Raw genomic sequence first — 23,085 nt, forward strand, 5'->3', positions numbered from 1 at the left:
AGGTAAGATCATTTTTAACTATAACCCACATTAATTATCTGCAGTATGTGTGGTTTATTATCTATAATACGATAAATCTTTTATTTATCTTTATTTTAAAATGTAAAAGGGAAATTAGGTTTATTTCATATTTATTTTATTTTCAAGTTTTGTTAAATTTCCTAAATGCATCATAGTGTAGACCTAGTATATTTATATTTTATATTCATATTTTTACATTGTTAGTTTTGGTTTAAAAAATCTGTTTTTCTGTTTTCAGGTTTTTGTGTAAGGCTCCCGTTTTCATGTTCCTGTATCCGTTTTCTGTCCTTGAAGTCTGCGATTACGTGTATTTATTTACAAATTACTGTAAGTCATGCTTATACCTTAACTAATTTACGTTAAAAGTGCATATAATTAACTAATTGATATTGAAACAATACAATCCTCTATATTTTTATATTTATTTAGCCACGTTGTTCCATATTTCAAATAAATATATGTGAATAAATTATTTTTTGGTTTTATTTATGATAATAAAAAATACAAAATACATTTGAATTGAAAGAGGGCCCGCCATTGAATAACCGGAAACGGAAATGAAAATTTAGCCATCATGTCACCCTGTCAATTGGAAAATTAGTTCTCCAGACGACCACGAAGGCTTTCGGTGGCGTATTGTGTTTCCACGATTTAATACAGAGTTGACACTTCTTTAATATATCTTTATTAAGGTTAGATTAAATTTGTCAAAAGTGTCAAAACGTCCGTTATTGTACAATCTTTCTCCGTTGACGGGCTGGAGTAAAAAAATTACGGATGAGCGCCGTCGGACCATCGCATCAACAGATAACGGATGCGTGAAAATCGAACTTTAATATAAAAGCAAAATTATTTTCCTTGAACTACTGTATAAAACATGGTTTTAATAATCTTGGTAACACTGAATCAGGAAATTAAGAACCAGTTTGATATGAAAGACAGATACGTCGCCTTAAAGTACAATACACAGCTAAATACAAAAAGATCAATCACTTATTTAATTAAAAAATTACCAGTGACCGATATATGTAGACTTTTGGCAACTGCAGTATACTAAAACCATCACAAAACAAACTTCCATACATTTAAGTTGGCAGATACATTGCCAGAATTTTTATGACAATATCTATATATTCATTTAAAATGACAAAAAAAAAACAATTTATTTTTTAAAAAAATTACGTAAATTTGAACTAAACAATCGATCATCACAACTAAGTCAATTCCTTAATAATATCAAAGTTCAAATTAAATTGGCAATGCATTTGCCCGAAGCACAAACGGGGAAGATATTGCTCAGAACTACAATAGGTATGTTTAAAACATAAATAACGTCTCGGAGATTTTGTAACGCGCGTACGATTACAAAACAAGGAGATACGTTACAAGGATCGTAAAAAAATCTACTAGTTCATGAGTTTAGAGAAAAAAAATACCGTTTCTGCCTGTACTGGCAGCCCTGGGAACATCGATGGAAGGGCGTTCGGGGGGCAACGGAATCACGTTGCGTAACGCTTTGTCCAAAGTCGAGCGATGCGATCGTGTTCCTCGCGATTTTGCAGGTATTGAGTTGCTATACTACCTACTAAAGGATCGGCTGAAACAAAAACAAAAATGTTAGGATACACCGAAATATTTGAAAAGTAACAAGAATTGAAATAAATCTCATCTCTTTCACTGATAAACAACCACAATATTTCTGATAGTTATATCACTGTCAACTATTAAATAAAAACTAAAACCTTCAATTGAAAGAACTGGCAACATACGCAACCTAATGAGCGAATTTGTGACAAGGCTGATTTAATTTCCTCTTTCGCCTCAAGTGCTCTACAATGGAGACACCAATCGTTCTGCGGTCAACGATTAAAAATTAAAACACTTATTTTCTCTAATTCGGCCAGCGAAGGCATATCCAAGACGGTGTGGATCTGACAGCGACAGTGTTGCCATATTAAAAAAGCCTCTTAATTTTTCTTTTAGAGACTATCGCTTATTTCATTATAATTTTGGCGTTATTAAAATTTATTCTGTGCCCTGTGACTCGTGATGTTTCGGTATTTGAGGAACGCGATTTTGGAGCGATATTTTTTTGTAACGTCGTGTCCCGCTTCACAACGAATCAGGAACTTGTTACTGAAGAACGACGATCATAATGACGACAAAATTATAAATTATTTATAATTTGCAAATAAATTATTTTATAATCGCTCTTGAAGTTAGCTTGAACCGTAGTAACCGTATAGCAACGTGTTTAGCTCCAGCCGTCGCGATCGTCGGTCATCAACAGTAGTAACTGACACTGGTATACGTAGCATACTGTAATGAAGTTCATAAAATTTCTAGGACACCCTGTATATTGTGTTAATATTATACTAGAATAATAGAGACTTGATTCTCTTTTAATAATGACAGGCAGTGTATTTTATTGTTAACTCATTATTGTAATGAACTTCATTAGTGTTTCTATTGTTGAATTAAATAAGTTAAATATTTCTTGCCATTTTGTAAGAGAGTTTTGATCGGTTTTGGTCGCTGTGGTTCAGTGCGAGAAACCGAGACGTTTGCGCCGCTCTCCCTACCAGTGCAGGTTGAGTGGAGGGGAGCGTCAGTCGAGTACCTCGGCTACAGCAGCTCTAGAGAGACAGTTTGTGGTCGCACGTGAAACAGTGAGGTTCGAGTCCGGAGTGCCCTGCCAAGTGTCCTGCTGCCAGCCGCCTGTCGCCGCACTGTATAAGGTAAGCACCCACCGCCAAAGTGATCGAGAGTAGGTCGTATTCTTTTATTGTTAATGACGTTTACTTTACTGCCTTAACGCGTTACCGGGATAAGGGAGACAGAGATATGTATATTCGCTCAGATAGGCGCAACTATGCACCTCTACAGAGGCTGGAGGCTATTTGAAAGAATCGCGCGAGCGCAAAGACATAGCAAAACTTATATGCGATCAGGTAGATCAAACTGTGCACCTCTACGGAGGCTGGGGGATATTTGATCGGATCACGTGGACGCGAGGAACGATTTCTTTTGTTAAAAGGGAGAGAGTGAGACAGCTAACGGTTAAGGTAGTTCAGTAAACGCCCGGGTCGCGAATGTTCACGGAGCTAAAACAAGACTTCGCCAAATCCCGAGGCTGGTTTTGTAGCTCTCGTATTTTTCTAGGTGTGTCGTCCGGACGACACCCTGCATCAATAACGCTGGACGGGATCTCGCCGAAATCCCGAGGTTGTCCTGAGCGGGCGGTGTGTGTACGGGCTGCGCTTATCCAAACGACGTACAACTCGCCGAGACGTCGCTAACGTTGTGATCGATCCAGGGCTCGCGTTTGTGTATCCCTCGGGACGCTGTTAATTTCGCGATCGATCCAGGGCTCGCGTGTGTATATCCCACAGGACGCTGTTAGTTTCGCAATCGATCCAGGGCTCGCGTTTGTGTATCCCTCGGGACGCTGTTAATTTCGCGATCGATCCAGGGCTCGCGTGTGTATATCCCACAGGACGCTGTTAATTTCGCGATCAATCCAGGACTCGCGTTTGGGTATCACGGGACGCTTTTAACGTCGACGCCGATCCGAGGTTCGTGTTTCGTTGTCAAAACGGACGCCGTTCCAAGAAATATTTAGCTGTGACCATCGGGACGCCTGTAACGACGTCGCCGCCGTTTAAAGAGTCGCGTCATAGTAGAGTATGTTGCTCCGGTACTTACGTGTCTGTGTTCATTAGGACGCCGCTAAATTCGACGTCGATCAGGAACTCGCGTCGTCTTATTTAATAGAACGTCATTTCGGGAACGCGTTTTGAATTCGCGTGATAGAATCAGTCAGAGAGTTGCATCTCGGGAATAATCGATCAAAACTCTAGAGGTACGGTTGTTAGTGTAAATTTTGCTCTGCGAGGTACTAAATATTTATTTTATTTTTATTATTGTTACAATTAAAGAACGCGAAATTGCTTTGATTACTTTTGTACATAATTAATTAGTTAAATAAAAACCTAGTGTTAGGTTATAGTTAATTGTGTGTTTTATTTTCTTTTTATCTCATCACTCCCTGGTATCTCCACTGTATAAAAGCTACCCGTATTGGCACTAGTGGTCTCTCAAACACTTTAAACATTGGGGGTGGCGCCCGAGGAACCGAAACAAGGCAACTCGGCGTCCGTGACCTTTCTCAAAAACAGGGGAGCGTCACAATACGTATACGTAGCGTCGCGCGTATTCGCTCCAGCCTTCGCGTTCCTAGAGCCGTAGTTCCGCCTGTCGCGAACAGAAGTAACTGTTAACTGCTGTAACTGATTATCGACGCTCGACCTCGGCGGCGACGTAATTTCGCTTCAGCCGTCGCGCTCCTAGAGCGGCTAGAGCCGTAGTTCCGTCTGCACAAACAGAAGTAACTGGTCCCTGCTGTAACTGGCTATCAACGCTCGACCTCGGCGGTGACGTACTTCGTTCCAGCAGTCGCTGGAGCGCTTCTAGGGTTCCGGTTTTGCCTGTCGCGATTTGGTCGGTTACTATTGGCGTTGGTGCTCCCGTCGCTACGTTACTTTCAAAATAGCGATTTTTGGTATGTACTAGACATGGTATAAAATAGCGTTGTTTGAAAGATGAAACGCAAAAGCAAATAAAATAAAATTTTAGTTGCTTTTATACATTTATATAAGTTTTATTGTTTATATCTATTTTTAATGTTGGGTTAGGTCAATAAACATTTTTTTTTTGACAGTAGTTTGGACTTTATTCTAGATTTTAACATTAAATATATTATATTGCAATGCACATATATGAGCCGTTGATTTTATTTAAACGAAAATTGATGGAAAATAACAAGGAATGTCATAGTTTTTCTAAAAATGAGATAGATTGGCTATACACAATTATTATAAATTCGATATTTGGAAAATGAGTGCCGGATAAAAGTTACATTAATCAACAAATATAGATAAGTTAGATATATTTTTAGCGAGGAACGCGACACTTTGGAAGTTGGAACTTCGGTTACATAATCGCGGTATTTTTCTGGAACGGTCCCTATTGTAACGCGACTCATGTGGAACCGGTATTCCCATCACTACTCTGAACCTTTGTAGTTGTTATACAGTAGAAGTTGGATAAAACAGTTTTAGTTTTAAATAAATTAATATTGTAAGGAATAGAGCCCTTAAAATCTTACCTGGATTGCAGTCAGTCAGCAAAGAGCAAATGGAAAGCAGCACTTTCGAAATAGTTAATGCAGGTGACCAATTGTCCTTTAAAATGTCTAAACAAATCACTCCTTGACTGTTGATATTACAGTGATAAATCCTGGTGCGGAAAGTAACCTTTGGAGGTTTGAAGGGGTACTCTGGAGAAAAGTGGATATCTAAGAAAAACACGCCACCTAAAAACAGATCAGCATTAATTAATATATTACCGGAAATATTCTGTTAAAAGAGACAATACAAATTAAGAGTGAAATGATGGAATATTATTAATTACTAACGGTTCTTTCAGTTCATCAAACTCTTTAAGCTTAAGAGCCCCCTATATACCAATCTGCGGAAAAAAAACTTTCGTATTTTGGACGGCCAAGTCCGACCTGCCCACTTAGTCTGCCAATTAATTTTTTTGTCCAATTACGCAACGCAACGCGAATATAGTGAATATATTTAAGAAGAAAGGAAGAGCATCAGATTGCGGAAACTACAGAGGAATTTCACTACTGGTCATCGGAGGAAAAGTTCTCGCAAAAATTATGTCAAACCGTGTGTGTTAGTGTGTTTGTCGATAAGGATGCTTCTGATATTACCATAGCCGCTGGTGCTTTTTTAATTATAGAGGCATTAGCGGGTAACAAAAAAGAGAAAAAAAGGAAAGGACGAAAAATGTGGGCAAGACGCCTCTTTTTGAGCCGTCAATATAATATGGCCTTACTTAGTGACCTAGATTATATGCATAAGAAGAATTTAATTAATTTAATAATTAATTATTAATTTAATAAAATAGCCCAAGTAGCATCTATCTGACTTCAAACTAAATCTGACCTGAAGCGACGTCAGACTTTGTGCAAATTTAGGTCGGGTGCTGGTGATACGACTGGTGACGTCGCTTTCCTATTAAAAGCGACGTCGTTGGATCCGAGTCGGTAAATCCAACGATCTGTCGACGTACAAAATAACAACGTACCATTTTTATTAATTTCCCAACGTCGTTCCAACGTTGGCTTGCACGACGTACCTATATTTGAACTAGCCCGACGTCTACCTGTTGTCCGAATAGGATACGTCTCACTGATAATCCCTAAAGTAACGTCCAATTATATTTTGTTGTATTTTATGTTCATATTTTTAACCTAATTTACGTATCTCTATTTACGTCCGTAAATACAACCCATTAAGTAGCCTAATAAACATCATGAACATAACCTAATAAAAAGTTTTTGTAAACAAACTTATTTTTTTTTATTATGCCTAAAAAAACACTAAAATGGCATTTAGACGTTCATCTACATTTTACAGAAAGAGGTCAAGGCTTTTGCAAAATAATAATAGTAGTAGTGATGTCTTCCCTCCACCCACGAATGCTTTTTATCTGGAAGAGATGCTGCATTACACTGGTGCATCTTAATTTCATTTTTTAGCTTAGAAAACCAGCAGACCCCATCCTCCTCCTACATGTGAGGTACTGGTTCCAATTCTTTTAAATTTTGTATATACTATCTTAAAAAAGTGGCTGCCCATTGTTTTAAAGAGAAAACAAAAACTAAAATATAGTTGCACAAATCCACAAATCGCTGATACGCAAAGTGAGGTTACGTGCCGTACGTTGGAATTATATACGTCATAAAACGATTGCCGGTCGTCCGGTTCGGAAAATGTTTGGCGCGTTCGGTTCGGTTCGGCGCAACGTATTCACTACACAAACTAGATAAAGCGCGCGGCGCGTTTGGTTCGTTCGGAGTGTTTTGAGTGTGAATACCCACCTTTAGACAACTGTTAAGAATCAAATGGTATCACCACGTCTCGAACGTATCAGTCCTTGAAAAAGCAAGCTGCGAAAGCGCTGAAGTCATGATTACTAAATCTCGCTTAAGATGGGCTGGCCACGTATGCAGGATGCAAGAAAACCGCCTACCGAAATCTCTTCTTTATGGTGAACTTGTAGAGAAAAGATACAAGGATGTTTTTCATGAAAACTTAAAGGGGATAAGTATGCAACATCAGTAGCAGGAAGCAGCGCACAATAGAACGGAATGGAGAGGAGAATTGTAAATTCAGTAATAACGACAACCAAAAAGTAAAGAGGCAACAAAGTAATGAGATTTTTGAATGTCCGGAGTGCGGAAGAGAGATAACATCACGTATCGGGCTTTTCAGTCACAGAAAAGCTCATGACAGGAAACGCCTTGCGTAACCATCGTCTGATGCCTGTCAAATACTCGTTAGCGAGTAATGGCAGTAAGTAAGTATCCAATTAAACATTACGACGTTTTATAAAAGCGTTACAAGTTCGCTTCACACTTCGGAGTAAATGAAAATGATATTTCAACGAGGTACCTTCATAAACAGATCCAGGAGGTCCTAAGATTGTGGACACCCATTCATAGAAGTTTTCGCCTTTAGGACCAGCACTGCAATTTGGTGGCGGATCTAAAGTAATTTCGGCCAGTTCCTTCTGGATGCGCTTGGCTGAAGTACCCAGTGCTTTAGACATCTTGGGATTTGGTTTGGCTTCTTTAGTCTCCTTTTGATCGCCAACTGCTGCTTGACTGCCTCTTCCTCTTCCGGAGCCGCTTGATCCAGCTGCAGACATAATCCTAAAAAGAAAACCTAGTCAGTATTCAAAATACCGGGTGGCGTCACAAAAGTGGCTCACCCCTATAACTTTTTTATTTTTTTTTAGATAAAAAAAAGAGATTTGGTATATTAGTATGTGACATAAATTAGGATTGATTGACGTATTCAATTATTTTTTTGGTCACTTCCTGTTTCACCAGAAATTACCCTCGTTTTTTTTACTTTATTCCATAGAAAATGACACTCTGAATAGAATCACATATATCAAATGTCAACTTTTAATTGACTCGAAATATCAAGTGTGTGGTACCAAATTATTCGTAAAATTGTATATTATTCAATGAGCATATAATGGTGGCTGTTATTCACGAAGATGAAGTTTATGATACGAGCCGCAGGCGAGTGTCATAAATCATCCAAGTGAATAACAGCCATTATATGCGAGTAGAATACTATACTTTATTCAGGACTATCAAAAAAATTTAGATAATATTAATATAAGTTTTTATTTTTAAAAAACATTTTTTGAAACCCCCCATAGATGAATGCTAAAAATAACATTGAAAACTTCAAATTTTTAAATCGAATTTTAGAAAGCAAAAAGTGAAATTTAAAACTTCAAATTTTTAAATCGAATTTTAGAGTAGAAAATGATGTAATTTGTTTCTTCGTAATGGTGTCTAATAATTTGTTTACATGTCGAGATATAACATGAGAGACTTATTAAAAAGGAAAAAATATTTTAAATCTTCACAGCTTCAAAATCTTTTACAAACACCCCACAGATGAATGCAAAAAGTGACATTAAAAGCTTCAAATAGCTCTTGTTTGGAGTTTGGATCGAGATATCCGTGGAAGCGGTGAATAATGGAACCATTTAGTGATTAATGAATATTATTATTATTTCATAAACACATGTATAATAAGTAATTATAGACGAGTCGTGGATAAAAAATGTTTTTATTTTTGTTCCAAATATGCTAATGAGCCACCCTCGTTCCATTTGAAAAAATGAGATATGATAAAAATACGATTTGGGCATCTTTTAACTGGCCAGAACAAGACACTAAAAACATTAGACGATCAAATTTATTTTTCCAAGGCCTATTGATTAAAAATTAGTGTTTTTAACATAGCCATGGCACTCCTCTAGATTAAAATTTAAAATATGATTTTCATGACATTCTATTCAGAATGTAACAACCAAAACAATTGAATATGTCAATCAATCCTAATTTATGACATACCAAACCATACTAACATACCAAATCTCGTTTTTTAACTGAAAAGATATAGGGATGAGGGATGAGCCACTTTTGAGACGCACCCAGCATAAACAAATACTTAAAAGTTCCAAAAAGTAGAAAATAATAATCTTGTAATTATCTATATCGAAAGTTTATGATAAAATAAACATATGGCTCAATTAAAATATAGTAGACAAGATGAATCTTGCATGGATCCAACAATTTTTCATAAATTGCACATATTATTTTGTTAATATATGAGTAAAAATTAAACAAATATGTCTGAAATTACACATAATTTAAAGTTTACAAGAGTATCAAAATAAAAAAAAAACTTAAGGCAATATGAACATAGATCATGGTTCATAGGATATTCGTTTTAGTTCTTTGTTCTTGTCCCTCTGTAACAATAGCAATGGAGAGCATATATGTATGTACAAGGTGTCTTAAATATAGTTCAATTTGTAAATAAAGCTATGGGGTGGGGGTAATTTACACCCTTCCCGTACTTTTTCTTGATTTTTGTTAATCAAATGTTAAAGCATTTCGCAAAACGTAGGCACCCCAAATCTCATTCAAATCGGAATAACGGTTCTCAAAATATCTTAAAAATGTGTTTATTTTTTTAAAGTTTGATGCCCTCTAGCGGACAAAAGAAGCATTTTTGTATAGAGGTAAATTGTGCCCAATGAACTTTGATTCCAAAAATACGGAGAAGTTCTATTTCCGCGGAATATTAGGACATCCTGTATAAGAATTTTATAAATTTTGCTACTTGTTCCAGTATCCAGTATATATCTGGAGGCACGGCAGTGCCCCCGCCAAATCTAGCACAGCTGTACACATCCTTTTCTCAAATATATTAGCGACACTTTTGACCACCCTGTAATTTCGTTGTGGATAAAGCAAGAATATTAATTTTCACTATACTTGAAGACATACTATAGCTGGCTAGGTTACCAAAATATCTAGTAATTATCCCTCATAGTTTATGAATAATTATCGCTTGTCAAATTTCTTTAATTTCGACATTGACTCACTGACAGATCATCAAAATTCTAAGGTACTTCTAGATGTGTCACAAACTCCAAATTTAGAATTTTAGGTAGCTTTAAGCTTATAACCAAATGAAAAAATGAAAAATCTCGAAATATCCTTATGGATTAAAAGTTAGCTGTCTAGCCGCTACCGGTAGCTGGCTTTCTAGTCGTGAAAAAGATAGAAAACTAGAATAATTAATCAAAGCAGTTTCTCCTGATTTTATTTATATATCAATGTAGCAACAATAATTCAAGGATTATGAATTTTTTCTAGTCAGACTTTAACTTGCAATGAAGTCCCTAATAAGACTAGAAATGCAAATGCAAATAAAAATAATATGAACTATGTATGATACCTAGTAATTTTTAAAGAAACCTGATGCCAATTTTATTTTCAACCATACAGTATGTGGTCCAGTATATATCTGGAGGCACGGCAGTGCCCCCGCCAAATCTAGCACAGCTGTACACATCCTTTTCTCAAAGATATTAGCGGCACTTTTGACCACCCTGTAATTTCGTTGTGGATAAAGCAAGAATATTAATTTTCACTATACTTGAAGACATACTATAGCTGGCTAGGTTACCAAAATATCTAGTAATTATCCCTCATAGTTTATGAATAATTATCGCTTGTCAAATTTCGACATTGACTCACTGACAGATCATCAAAATTCTAAGGTACTTCTAGATGTGTCACAAACTCCAAATTTAGAATTTTAGGTAGCTTTAAGCTTATAACCAAAGGAAAAAATGAAAAATCTCGAAATATCCTTATGGTTTAAAAGTTAGCTGTCTAGCCGCTACCGGTGGCTGGCTTTCCAGTCGAGAAAAAGCTAGAAAACTAGAATTAATCGAAGCAGTTTCTTCTGATTTTATTTATATATCAATGTACCAACAATAACTCAAGGATTATGACTTTTTTCTAGTCAGACTTTAACTTGCAATGAAGTCCCTAATAAGACTAGAAATGCAAATAAAAATAATATGAACTATGTATGATACCTAGTAATTTTTAAAGAAACCTGATGCCAATTTTATTTTCAACCATACAGTATGTGGGCGTCAAGACCTACCTACATGTCAAATTTCAATATTTTATTAAAACCCCTAGTTACACAGACTGGTAACAACTTTTTTAAGACTGATTAGGTACTCCTATTTATGATTCTTTTAAGAAACAACTCTAAAATTAGTCTAATAACTGAAGAACCAATTATTTCTCCAGTTACTGGCAATATCAAAAATGTTAACAAGTGTATTGATTTATTAAGATTCTACCTTTAAGTTACATAGATATCTATCTAATCAACATTCCAGAACTACAACTTAACCGAACTTAATAATTTTTTGATCTTACAATCTTACTTATAACTTTTATATTAAGATTAATATAACTGTAAAATGTAATAACAAATTTATTGCTACCTAAAGTGTTTAAAGTTTTAATCAGTATATTAGATCCATACTTCATATATTTGTATGCATTATTATCTCTATTGCTTTTAAATAATGAGTTTATAAATTATTTCTGTCACAATAAAATCAGGCAAAGAATATCTGCAAGTCAATAATGCTTCCTTTGTTTGATTAAGTGAAAGAAGGTATGATTTACAGTGATAATATCTTAGCAGGTTAATAAACTACTGTAATACGGGTGAATAGCTTATTAAACGGTTTTACGACATCAAGAATTGGATCATTAGAAGGTAGAAAGCTAAACGACCCTTCTTAAAAATTGATCCCGTCGTTTGTCGGCCATTTTGATTCAATTCTCCAGGAACGAGATTTTTAATGGAAATAATTAAAATACCCTCTAGATACACTTTAACTTACACATTAAATGCGCCGGTAAACATAAATGTGTACACTACACTGAATTATTTTCTTAGATATCGAATCTTATTTTGAGAACTAGTTGACCACTTGAACCAATTTGCTTGGCATTGTAATAAAAAGTAGTGTGATACATAAATGATGTTCGCTCGTTCTAAATAAAGTTTATTACTAAATAATGTATCATAATAATTATACATACCAATAAATTTCTGCACTTGCAAAACTAAAAACAAATTTACACTCCCTTTTTCAGAAGTGACGGCTAATCATGGCGAACGGGCGAACTTCGAAAACAGAGAGGTCAAATCAAGATCGCCAACATACAAATATCCCTAGCAGAACAAATCAGAATAAAAATCGTTTTTGGTAAACTATTTCAAATAATATTGTGATTTATTATTACCTTTATTATCACTCGGTAAATCTTATATTAGTTGAAGTGATTATAAGTATTTAATATATTTACTTAAAATATTTTATATAAAATATTTATTAGGAATATTTTCTGTAATGTATTTATGTTGTTTGCCCTGAGATTTTTTATTTGATGTTTTGACATTTTTTGACTGGAAAATCTAACCTAAAAAATTAAAAAAATATTTACATTTTTGTAACTTTCCCTTTGAAGCTTTTGGATATTTTATCGCAGGATTAATTGAAAAATAACAAAATGGGGAAGCGACAGCATCAAAAAGACAAAATGTATTTAACGTATACAGAATGGACTACGTTATATGGTGGTAAAAAGTCAGGCACCCTAGCGAAAGATGAACAAAATTTCAAACGCTTACCTTTTGATCATTGCTGCTTATCTTTGCAACCATTTGAAGTGCCCTTCTGTGATTTAGATGGAAATATTTTTGACTTGGATGCACTTATCCCATTTCTCAAGAAATTTAAGATTAATCCGGTTACTGGAAAACCATTAGATTTTCACTCGTTAGTCCAGTTAAATATGAAGGTAGACAGCGATGGAAATTTTGAATGCCCAGTATTACTTAGAGCCTTTACTAAAAGTTCTCATATAGCAGCTATTGCTACCACAGGAAATGTTTATTTGATGGAAGCTATCGAACAGTTAAATATAAAGAATCGCAATTGGAAAGACCTGATTAACGATAAGCCATTTGAGAGGAAAGATATAATTACTCTGCAAGATCCTAATAACATAGCAAAATTTAATATATCACAGTTTCACCATGTAAAGAATAATCTAAGGGTGGAAACAGAAGGTAACATTATTTTGTTAATTTTATATTTTATAATTATTAAAAGAGATTATGATTTAGGAAAAATTGTTAATACTTTATTTGCTTTTTTTACAGATGAAATTAATGACAAATTAAATTCTCAAGCTAGATTAAAATCTATTAACCCGGAGACGAGAGACACTTTGACACAATTAGAGAAAGAATACAAACCTCCAACAATCGAAATAAATAAAACTGCAACAAATCTGAAGGCCGATAAGTTTAATGCTGCTCATTACTCTACTGGAGCCGTAGCAGCAAGTTTTACATCAACATCCATGCAACCTAATTTGGTTCATGAGGCAGCAATTAGACATGAGGATGAAGTACGATATGAAAGAGTAAAGAAAAAAGGTATGCTGTTTAAGGAAACTATATTGATAAATGATTAGTTTTGTTTTATTTAACGTTTTATATAAAATTAATTCTCTGTAAGCCATCATAATTACATTTTTTTACTAGTCATTGCAATACAGCTATAAAAAAAACATATGATTAATTTCAACATCATTTTGTAATGTATGCAATACTAATTTAAGTATTTTACTCACAAAGGCAAAAGAGCACATTCACTCTTTCACTCCCTTTAATTTAATTTCCTCTAAGATACATATACCGGGTTCGTCTGAAAAGTGGCTCCCCCCTATAACTTTTTTATTTTTTCAAATTACAGAACGAGATTTAGTATGTTAGTATATATGACATAAATTAGGATTGATTGATGTATTCAACTGTTTTTGGTCATTTCCTGTTTCACCACAAATGACTACATTTTTTGATTTTTAAATGGTACCATCAGTATTTTGTTGCTTTTTTCGATAGAAAATGACCCTCTGAATAGAATGACATATCATATGTCAACCTTTGACATTTTTGAATATGGTTTATTTGAAATTGTAATATGCAGTTCATAACGATAATTTGACTCGAAATACCAAGTGTGTGGTACCAAATTATTAGTGCTTTTTCCAAATATGCTAATGAGCCACCCTCGTTCCATTTAAAAAAATTGAGATATGATTAAAAATACGATTTAGGCACCTTTTAAGACACTAAAAACATTAGACGATCAAACATATTTTTCCAAGGTTCCTTGATTAAAAATTAGTGTTTTTAACACATGGCACTCTAGATTGAAAGTTACTATTAATACAATTTTGTTTTAAGGAATAATAGGGAGTTTTCGTTGCTTTAAAAAAATTCAACGGTACGGTTAACGGATACGTAACCATAACCGCTATTTTGACAGATAAAAAAACAGGTTTCGGACTTTTGGTTCATCGATTCGGAGCCGACATACGATACGATAACCGAAAACTGACAGCTGACTGAGAGCACAGCCCGTAGCGTCTTTTGATTTTTGGTTTTTGTATTGTTGTTTGATTTGAAAGTGCTTTATATGACTTTATTGGATATCGCTATACAGGGTTGTTCACCACATACAACACGGAGTATTGTAGCTAAACGATGAGATTTTTACAAATTGTAAGTTTTGGGTTCGATGAAGGACTATTAGAGGTACAATTTAAAAATAATTTTACAAGATACAGAGTGTCCCAAATAAGTAAAAAATATCAAAGTTGTATTTTTTTTAAATGGAACACCCTATATATTATTACATTTTTAGTTTCTACGATTAAAATAAAGGTAAATTTGATAAAGGTTTATTATACTTACACCTTACCGTTTTTGAAATATTTTCAATTTTGTGAAATTGCAGTAAAAATTTTAAAGCTTCATTTCTCCAAGGGTATCAAAGTTTTTAATACTAAATATTTACTGAAGTTTATTTACTGATCAGTTATTGTGTTGCAATAATAAAAATAATACTACCTTATACAGAGTGTCTAAAAATTTATTTTAAATAATTATTAGCTTCAAACGGCAATAACTTGTTTAATTTAAATGGAACACCCTCTATATTTTACGAGGATCAGATGCACAATTTAATTGTCTATCAAATTATATTATACCATTTTTTACCTATCTCTTTAAGTTGTGAAGTGTATTTCAAAAACGGTAAGGTTTAAGTTTAATAAACCTTAATCAAATTTACCTTTATTTTAATCGTAGAAACTAAAAATGTAATAATATACAGGGTGTTCCATTTAAGAAAATACAACTTTGACATTTTTTATTTATTTGGGACACTCTGTATCTTGTAAAAATATTTTTAAATTGTAGCTCTAATAGTCCTTCAACGAACCCCAAACTTACAATTTGTAAAAATATCATCGTTTAGCCACAATACTTCGTGTCGTATGTGGTGAACAACCCTGTATAGGATGGACAATTTAATTTTATTGGACTCTAGTGATAAATCGGATTTGGAGGATGCTATGCTGTTGGAAGGATTTGAAAACAACATCAAATATCGAGCAGAACTTTATGGGGAGTTTAACCTAGAAATATTATCTGACCAAGAGTGCGATGCTAATTTCCGCTTTGAAAAAAAAGACATTCCTCGATTAGTTGAAGCACTAAGAATTCCAAACTTGTTTAACACATATAAAATAAATAATCAAAACGTAAACAAAATAGAATGAGGTTAGGTCAGATCTGTATTTTTCAATGTTGTGTTCTACTGCGCTAGTGCGCATGCGTACCGCTATGTTAACGGCTTTGGCTAACGTCCGTAAAATATCCGCAGTTAGCGGTTACGATATACGATAATCGAAATTGAAATGTCAAAGTTGTCAATTAGTGTTAACCGGAATTGCAATTTGTAAGCAACGGAAACTCCCTAATGTCAAAAGTTGACACATGATATGTTATTGTATTGATAAAAACAAATATTGAATTAATGGCAAAAACCTAAATATTTCAAAAACGGTAAGATTAAAATGAGGTAAACCCTAATCAAATTTACCTTTATTTTAATCGTAGAAACTAAAAATGTAATAATATACAGGGTGTTCCATTTAAAAAAATACAACTTTGATATTTTTTATTTATTTGGGCCACTCTGTATCTTGTAAAAATATTTTTAAATTGTAGCTCTAATAGTCCTTCAACGAACCCAAAACTTACAATTTGTAAAAATCTAAGAGTTTAGCTACAATACTCCGCGTCGTATGTGGTGAACAACCCTGTATATTAAATATTCTTATTTTGTTCTTAAATATACTACGATTTTAGGATATGTTAGACTGGTTACAAATTTAGGAATGCTAAACTTAGAACTTTACTGCGACCAAGTACCAAAAACATGTGAAAACTTCATAAAGCATTGTGAAAATGGTTATTACAATGGAACAAAGTTCCACAGATCCATTCGAAATTTTATGGTATGCATTTTTTGATTAGATTAGGAGCTCATAATAATTAATCAATGTTGAAGATTCAAGGAGGAGATCCGACAAATACTGGAAACGGAGGAACTTCTATTTGGAAAAAGAAATTTGAAGATGAGTTTAGACCAAATTTAAGTCACACAGGGCGGGGCGTACTGTCCATGGCAAACTCCGGAAAGCATACAAATGGATCTCAGTTGTAAGTTCAGGGTTCAGAAGTAGTTAATTAAGACGTAATTTACCTGATTAACTAGGTGTAGTTTTTCTTCAACGTTTACGTCTTTTCCCGTTCATTAACTAGATGAAAACTACGTTAATAAACTACGTATTGATATTATGAATAATTTTCCTTTGTATGAGAGGTCTAAATAATATGATGTGAATGGTTATATTTCAAACCATATTTCTTCTGTTTTCTTAAATACATTATGTGTTTTCTAAAGCTTCAACTTATTATAACCTCACCTCAAACCTTTGATATTTGAACGTTACATACATAGGTTACATAAACTTCTACATAAACTCCATTAACTACATGTAATATAGTTTATGTAGTTTTTAAAAGTAACATATAGTTTTCCAAACCCTGTGCACCATTACCTTTACAGAAATAAAACTGCAAGAATAAATCCACATTTGTTGACTACAATAAATAATACGCAGAAAAAAAGACAATGAATAACATTCCATTTTCAAGTAAAAGTATATTTATTTTATAAATAAGGCAAGAAATCATTAGTGTGGTTAGAATATTCTTTATCGCGTACTTGTCTCTGTGTAATCTAACTCTCTGTCTTTGTCTAATGGTTTGTTCACGCTTTCAATCTTAACCCTAACACTAACATTAGTCTCAAGAATATGAATCAGCTTAACAAATGCTAGCTGCGTTGATGATTTCAGTGCATCGATCTCAACATTAGCCTTAGACCTAGAAGCAAGAATAAAATTTAAGAAAGAATGCAATTTAAGGAAACCTTAAAACTTTATTAAGACTTTTTTGGGACACTTTCTATACAGGGTGGTCCGAATTGTATTCCGGAAACTTCGGCAGCATATTCTGCAGATAAAAATAAGTAAAAAAGTTCGTATAAATGTATGTCCTAAAATGCTTAGTTTCGGAGATACAGGGTGTAGAAGTTTCATTTTTATTTCGATTTTTTCCAAATAACCAATTTAAGTTAAAAATTTAACCAAATTTAACCAAATAAATGAAAATTGGTGGATGGGTGTTTTTTGACATGAGAAATTTGATTTTGATGTCAATATGACTCCCATTTGTAGGTGGCGCCACCTACATGTGTTTTAACTGTTTTGAAGAGTAATAATTTTTCGTCGGTACCTGTATAAAACTACTGAGTAAAAAAATATACATTTACGACTTGTTTTACATAAAAAAGGTCTCTTGGTAAAAATCGCTACGAGTAATGGTTCTCGAGATATTTGGAATCGAAATTATCAATACCTGTCATCATTGACATAAATTAAACATGTTGACTAAATAGTAATTAGACTGAAATCATAAATTTGAAACCTTTTTGTGTCAAAAGTTCAAAAGAAATTGTTTAATCATCATTTTTTCGCAGAAAAACTTATGATTAATTTAAAAAAATAAAAATTTATTATTTCAGTCAAATAACTATACTCAACGTGTGCTTATTTTTACATAAAAAGTCATGAAAATGTATATTTTTTTAGTCAGTGGTTTTATACAGGTACGGTCGAAAAGTTATTACTCTTCAAAACAGTTAAAACACATGTAGGTGGCGCCCCCTGCAAATAGGAGTAATTTTGACATCAAAATCAAATTTCTCGTGTCACAATTCTCCCAGATACCAATTTTCATTCAAATATTGACGTTACTTGGAAATTATTTGGAAAAAATCGAAATAAAAATAAACTTCTACACCCTGTATCTCCGAAACTAAGCATTTTAGGATATACATTTATATGAACTTTTTTGCTTATTTTTATCTGCAGAATATGCTGTCGAAGTTTCCGGAATACAATTCGGACCACCCTGTATAGAGTGGCGCCTCTCATACGCCGCGGAAGCTCCAAGGAGAACGGTAGTTTATATCGAAATGAAGTTTTGGCAGCATATGTAGTTTAACTGAAAGCATTTTATAAAAATATTTAGAATTATACAGGGTGTCCCCCAAAAAAGTTACACATCAAGGTTGTGTTTTTTCTAATGGAAGACCCTATATATTAATTGATTTTCGGATTCTAGAAAAAAATAAATGTGAGTTTTATTAAAGAAGCATATACCTAAAATCTAAGGATATTGACATATTTCACATTTAAGAGTAAATTTTAAATTTCGATAACAGCTACCTAAATTTTAGTTGAACTTGTATAACCTGGTATTTAATTACAGTAACCATTGTATGTTAAACCAACTTGAAATTTGACCCGAAAAGTTATACAGGGTGAGACAGAATTAATATTGAACATTAGTCAATTTTAAAAGCAAGTTACTCCTTTATTTTAAATGGAACACCCAGTATATTATTCCGGTGTTCAATGGGGAATTTATATATCTTCAAAATATTATTAAGGTTGCCTACCCCTCAGACAAAGATTTTCTTAGATATTTTAGTTTTTATGATTTTGCGCCAGTAGATATTTATTATTTGAAAAATTATAGGGCGGCTGTGATATAAGATAATATAATCAAAATAAGTTCATTGGACACAATTTATCTCTATACAAAAGTGCTTCTTTTGTCCGTTAGAGGGCATCGAACTTTAAAAAATAAACACATTTTTTAAGATATTTTAGGAACCGTTGCTATGTGCTTTAAAATTTGACTTTCACAAAAAAACAAGAAAAAGTACGGGAAGGGTAAAAACTTTAATATTTTATAGCTCTTACATGATTATATCCATTTACAATTTTCCTATTGTAAAATTTTATTGATACGCCTTTTTTGTCCATGTATGTTTTATTTGTAATTTTAATGACGTGAATTTTTTTTGAATTGATTTGTATTGTATGATATTTTTTATAATAATGTTTTACAATACTTACTTTTTGTACAATAAAGCGTTGTTTATTTTATTATTATATTTTGGTTTCAGTTTTATTACGTTTAGATCGTGCAAACATTTGGATAATAAACATACAGTATTTGGAAAAGTTGTTGGAGGCATAGAAACGTTGAACGAAATGGAGAGAATAGAAGTAGATAATAAAGACAGGCCGATCGAAGATATTGTTTTACTTAAAACGCAAATATTCGTCAACCCTTATGACGAAGCGGACGAAATCGTAAGTGTTTTATGCCAGAATTGAGGTAACCTGTTGATTGTCTGAAATATTTAGCTTGCCAAAGAACGAGAGGATGAATTAAATCGAGAGAAGAAAGAACAAGAAGAGAAAAAGAAGAAAATGCTGCGAAACACGCCTTTGAAAGCGTTTAAGAGTGGTGTTGGAAAGTATATAAATCCACAGCAGGTAGAAGAGGTCAAGAAGAGGTATTTTAATTACTTCTAATAGTACGAGAGCTAGCAACGTCAGAAAAACAAGTATTTTAAGACGTCTGGCTCCTTGATATATCTTTTACTATGCTCTCTTGAACAGCATGCGGCCCGTCTGACTGCCGGTAAACGTTGCGTTCCCTACTGCGCATTGAAAGAAGATCCTATATTTTTATTAGTCCTTTAAATTTTAGTATTGAATATAAACCGACCGAGTCTTCATAGCTCAGCGCGTAGAGGTTTCGCCTATCAAGCGAGGAGTCAGAGTTAGAATCCGGGTCAGGGCAAAAACTTTTTTATTTTATTTTCGTTTATATTCTGATAGTAAAGTATTAAATATTTTTTTTTTGAATCACCAGAATTGTTTAATACTTTACTATTAGAATATAAACGAAAATAAAATAAAAAAGTCTTTGCCTGACCCGGATTCGAACTCTGAATCCTCGGTTCGTAATCGGAAACTCTACGCACTGCGCTATGGAGACATGTTCGATTTATATTCAATACTAGAATTTATAGGACTAAATTGAAAAAAATATATAGGCTCTTCTACCGATGCGCAGTAGTGAACACAACGGGTATCGGCAGCCAGACGGGCCGCATGCTGTTCCAGTGAAAGATATATCAAAGAGCCAGACGTCTTAAAATACTTTCTCCAGAGAATAGGTACATTAAAGAAATGCTAACTTCATGTTAAAAAATGGAAACAGACGCCACCCGGTGTAGCCTGGCAGTACTAGCTAAATTGAGGGGAATTGGAGGGGCGGGGCTTAAAAGAGGGGAAATTTTAAAGTTAATAAACATATTTTTTATTACTTTAATATAATTTAAAGTATTAAAAAATATGTCTATTAACTTTACACAGCAAATCAATGATATTATTAAAGACTTATTATTTTCAGAGAAAATTCATAGTAAATAAATTACACATTTAGTAAACAATATCATTTATTTTTTAGAGCTGCGATTTATATTACAATAATATTGAAATATATATATTTTTTTAACAATGAAAAAAAATATCCCGGAACCTGAAAAAGAAAGATGATCAATTAATGACTTAAATTAGTTCAAAATACATTTTGCAAATAACCAGTGAATTGGAAAGATAAACATACTATTAAAAATACATTTTAGTAGTATGTTATCATCTATTTACTGGTAATACATAAGTGTATAATAGGTAAATAACATGCATAAGGCACTATGATACAACTACCTAGTAGTTGTATCATAATAACACACTAGGTCTGTTCCCAGAAGAATCAGGTTTCTACGTATTTTAGCCAATGAGAAACGTGCTGACTAGTCAGGGATTCTTAGTTCAGGGATTCTTCTGGGAACAGACCTACTAATATCACAAAAAATATGTGCTAATTTAAATTCCGATCTAATGAAACACTATCTAGCCTCAATGCATGCCATTCCAAAGGCAAAAAAAACTATTATACCAAATAAATATAAGCTGAATAAAACATAAACCAAGCCAACGTGCATAAACAACCAAAAAATGCATCAAAAAATACTTTTATCAGATCATACCACCCTTGGATATATTATGTATTTTATATATCGTACATCCCGTTTAAAAGTTTACTAACTCAAAATAGAGAATATAGAGAACATTGTCACAAAAGAAGTAAAAGAAAATTTAAGTTAAGGCAATATGCTCCTTTTTGCATATTAATGGCCAAATAATATAATGTTGACTTAATAAAATTTTACTGGCATCCTTCTGAGGTATAAATCAGATTAAAAGGACATTGTTTTTGTAATAATTGTTTGTTTTGTAAACATTTTTTGAAGACAATACAGTTTTGAACGGGCTGTGCGATATAAACAAGGATCTTACTATTATTTGAGGTTAGAAAGTATTTAAATAACATAAAACATAATCAAAATCATTTTTCATCATAAATTATAGAGGTACTTACGTGTTTTGATATTATTATCAGGAAATAATACGTTTACTTAAACAGGTACGCTACCAGGCAAGTTCTATCGGCGGGTCTTTGCAAAAGTTGAAATCTAAAAATACAAAAATACGTTTACATCTTAGTTGTATTTACGAATAAAGTATTTGTGTGTAATTTCTGACTTAGGTACCAGTTAACTGAATAATCGCATTAAATACATCCAAATGGTAATTTAATATTGTTAAAACGCAAAATTGTTTTAAATCACTTGCCAGGACAGCCGGCCAGCTTCTTTGTTGACAAAATGGCCACGGTCAGCCAAAAAAGCCAATGCCTGGCAGATGTTGCTTTCTTTGTCGTTTATCCTGGCACGTTTAAATTTGACTGTTGCCTGTTTTCCCATACAAGTGACACCCCCGTCGACTTTCTCGAAAACGTTGCTAGCTGTTAGACTATAACTTAAACAGGATATAAATAGAATGAATATTTTTAGGCCAGATACAGAAATGGATAAGCCTGACACACTATCAAAAAAGAAAAAGACTTTCAATTCTTTCAATTTTAGTAAATGGTAAAATATTATGTTGTAGTATTATTTTAACTTATATTCTTTGTATAAATACCATATGATCGAAAAAAAAACGGCGTCCCATTGGAAATGACGATCGATGACATTCCCTACATAATTTTCCATATAAAATGAGAGCGATCTTCATTTCGTAGCCATCGCTGACGCCGTTTTTTTAGATCGTATGGTAGTATATTAGTTATATTAACGCTATAAGTAGTATTAACTTAACAATTTCTTTAAATTAAGTTTTTAAAAATGTATATTATAGTCTCACGATACAAAGAATACAAGGTATAATATTGCGCAGGTTGGTCACTACGTCACAGGTGGTAAACGGCACCATTGGTCGGCAAGATCTGCGCGCCAATTTCAAATTGTCAAACAGATGACATAATAAATGTGAAAATAATTTTTCAAGTGTCAAGCTCGATGATTTGACATAACTTTTGGGGTTATGTCCTAATTCTTCCCTATTTTAGGTCTTTTTTTATTAGTGACAATATGAATATTTTTTTGTATGGCGTATGAAGTCACAGGTGGTATGCGCAAACTTAACGAAATTGGAGCCGCTATCGATCATACCTTGTTTTCTTTGTACCATGTTATAGTCTGCTCCACGTTAAGAACTCTGACAGTGACAGCTGTGTTTGTCATTTTAAT

The 23,085-nt window shown here is 33.4% G+C and overlaps 2 protein-coding genes across 2 annotated transcripts; one reads left to right on the top strand and one right to left on the bottom strand.

Annotated features, from left to right (window-relative positions):
• Positions 1-1,048: 1,048 nt before the first annotated feature.
• Positions 1,049-12,220, bottom strand: LOC115880625 (ubiquitin-conjugating enzyme E2-24 kDa). The gene is made up of 4 exons (XM_030897907.1): positions 12,116-12,220; positions 7,551-7,810; positions 5,189-5,395; positions 1,049-1,618 (listed from the first exon to the last, which is right to left on the bottom strand). Exons 2-4 carry the CDS (start codon positions 7,804-7,806, stop codon positions 1,521-1,523), a joined length of 561 nt encoding a protein of 186 aa, XP_030753767.1. The 5' UTR covers positions 7,807-7,810; positions 12,116-12,220; the 3' UTR covers positions 1,049-1,520.
• Positions 12,221-12,491: 271 nt separating this feature from the next.
• LOC115880636 (RING-type E3 ubiquitin-protein ligase PPIL2) lies at positions 12,492-22,735 on the top strand. The gene is made up of 7 exons (XM_030897915.1): positions 12,492-13,148; positions 13,242-13,520; positions 16,305-16,453; positions 16,507-16,658; positions 19,540-19,729; positions 19,784-19,935; positions 22,348-22,735. The coding sequence occupies exons 1-7, from the start codon at positions 12,587-12,589 to the stop codon at positions 22,427-22,429; spliced, it is 1,566 nt and encodes a 521-aa protein (XP_030753775.1). The 5' UTR covers positions 12,492-12,586; the 3' UTR covers positions 22,430-22,735.
• The last annotated feature ends 350 nt before the right edge of the window (positions 22,736-23,085 follow it).

The sequence above is a fragment of the Sitophilus oryzae genome, unplaced genomic scaffold (genome assembly GCF_002938485.1).
Source record: "Sitophilus oryzae breed Bouriz unplaced genomic scaffold, Soryzae_2.0 scaffold_1081_pilon_pilon, whole genome shotgun sequence".
In the NCBI taxonomy this organism is placed as follows: Eukaryota; Metazoa; Arthropoda; class Insecta; order Coleoptera; family Curculionidae; genus Sitophilus; species Sitophilus oryzae.

Coding starts and splice junctions, on each gene's coding strand:
- LOC115880625 (XM_030897907.1), bottom strand. CDS start 7,806: ATGTCTGCAGCTGGATCAAGCGGCTCCGGAAGAGGAAGAGGCAGTCAA. Junction 5,396..7,550: donor TCCTGGATCTGTTTATGAAG/GTACCTCGTTGA, acceptor ATCTGTTTTTAG/GTGGCGTGTTTTTCTTAGAT. Junction 1,619..5,188: donor GCTGACTGACTGCAATCCAG/GTAAGATTTTAA, acceptor TTTTTGTTTCAG/CCGATCCTTTAGTAGGTAGT.
- LOC115880636 (XM_030897915.1), top strand. CDS start 12,587: ATGGGGAAGCGACAGCATCAAAAAGACAAAATGTATTTAACGTATACA. Junction 13,521..16,304: donor TGAAAGAGTAAAGAAAAAAG/GTATGCTGTTTA, acceptor CTACGATTTTAG/GATATGTTAGACTGGTTACA. Junction 16,659..19,539: donor CATACAAATGGATCTCAGTT/GTAAGTTCAGGG, acceptor TTTTGGTTTCAG/TTTTATTACGTTTAGATCGT.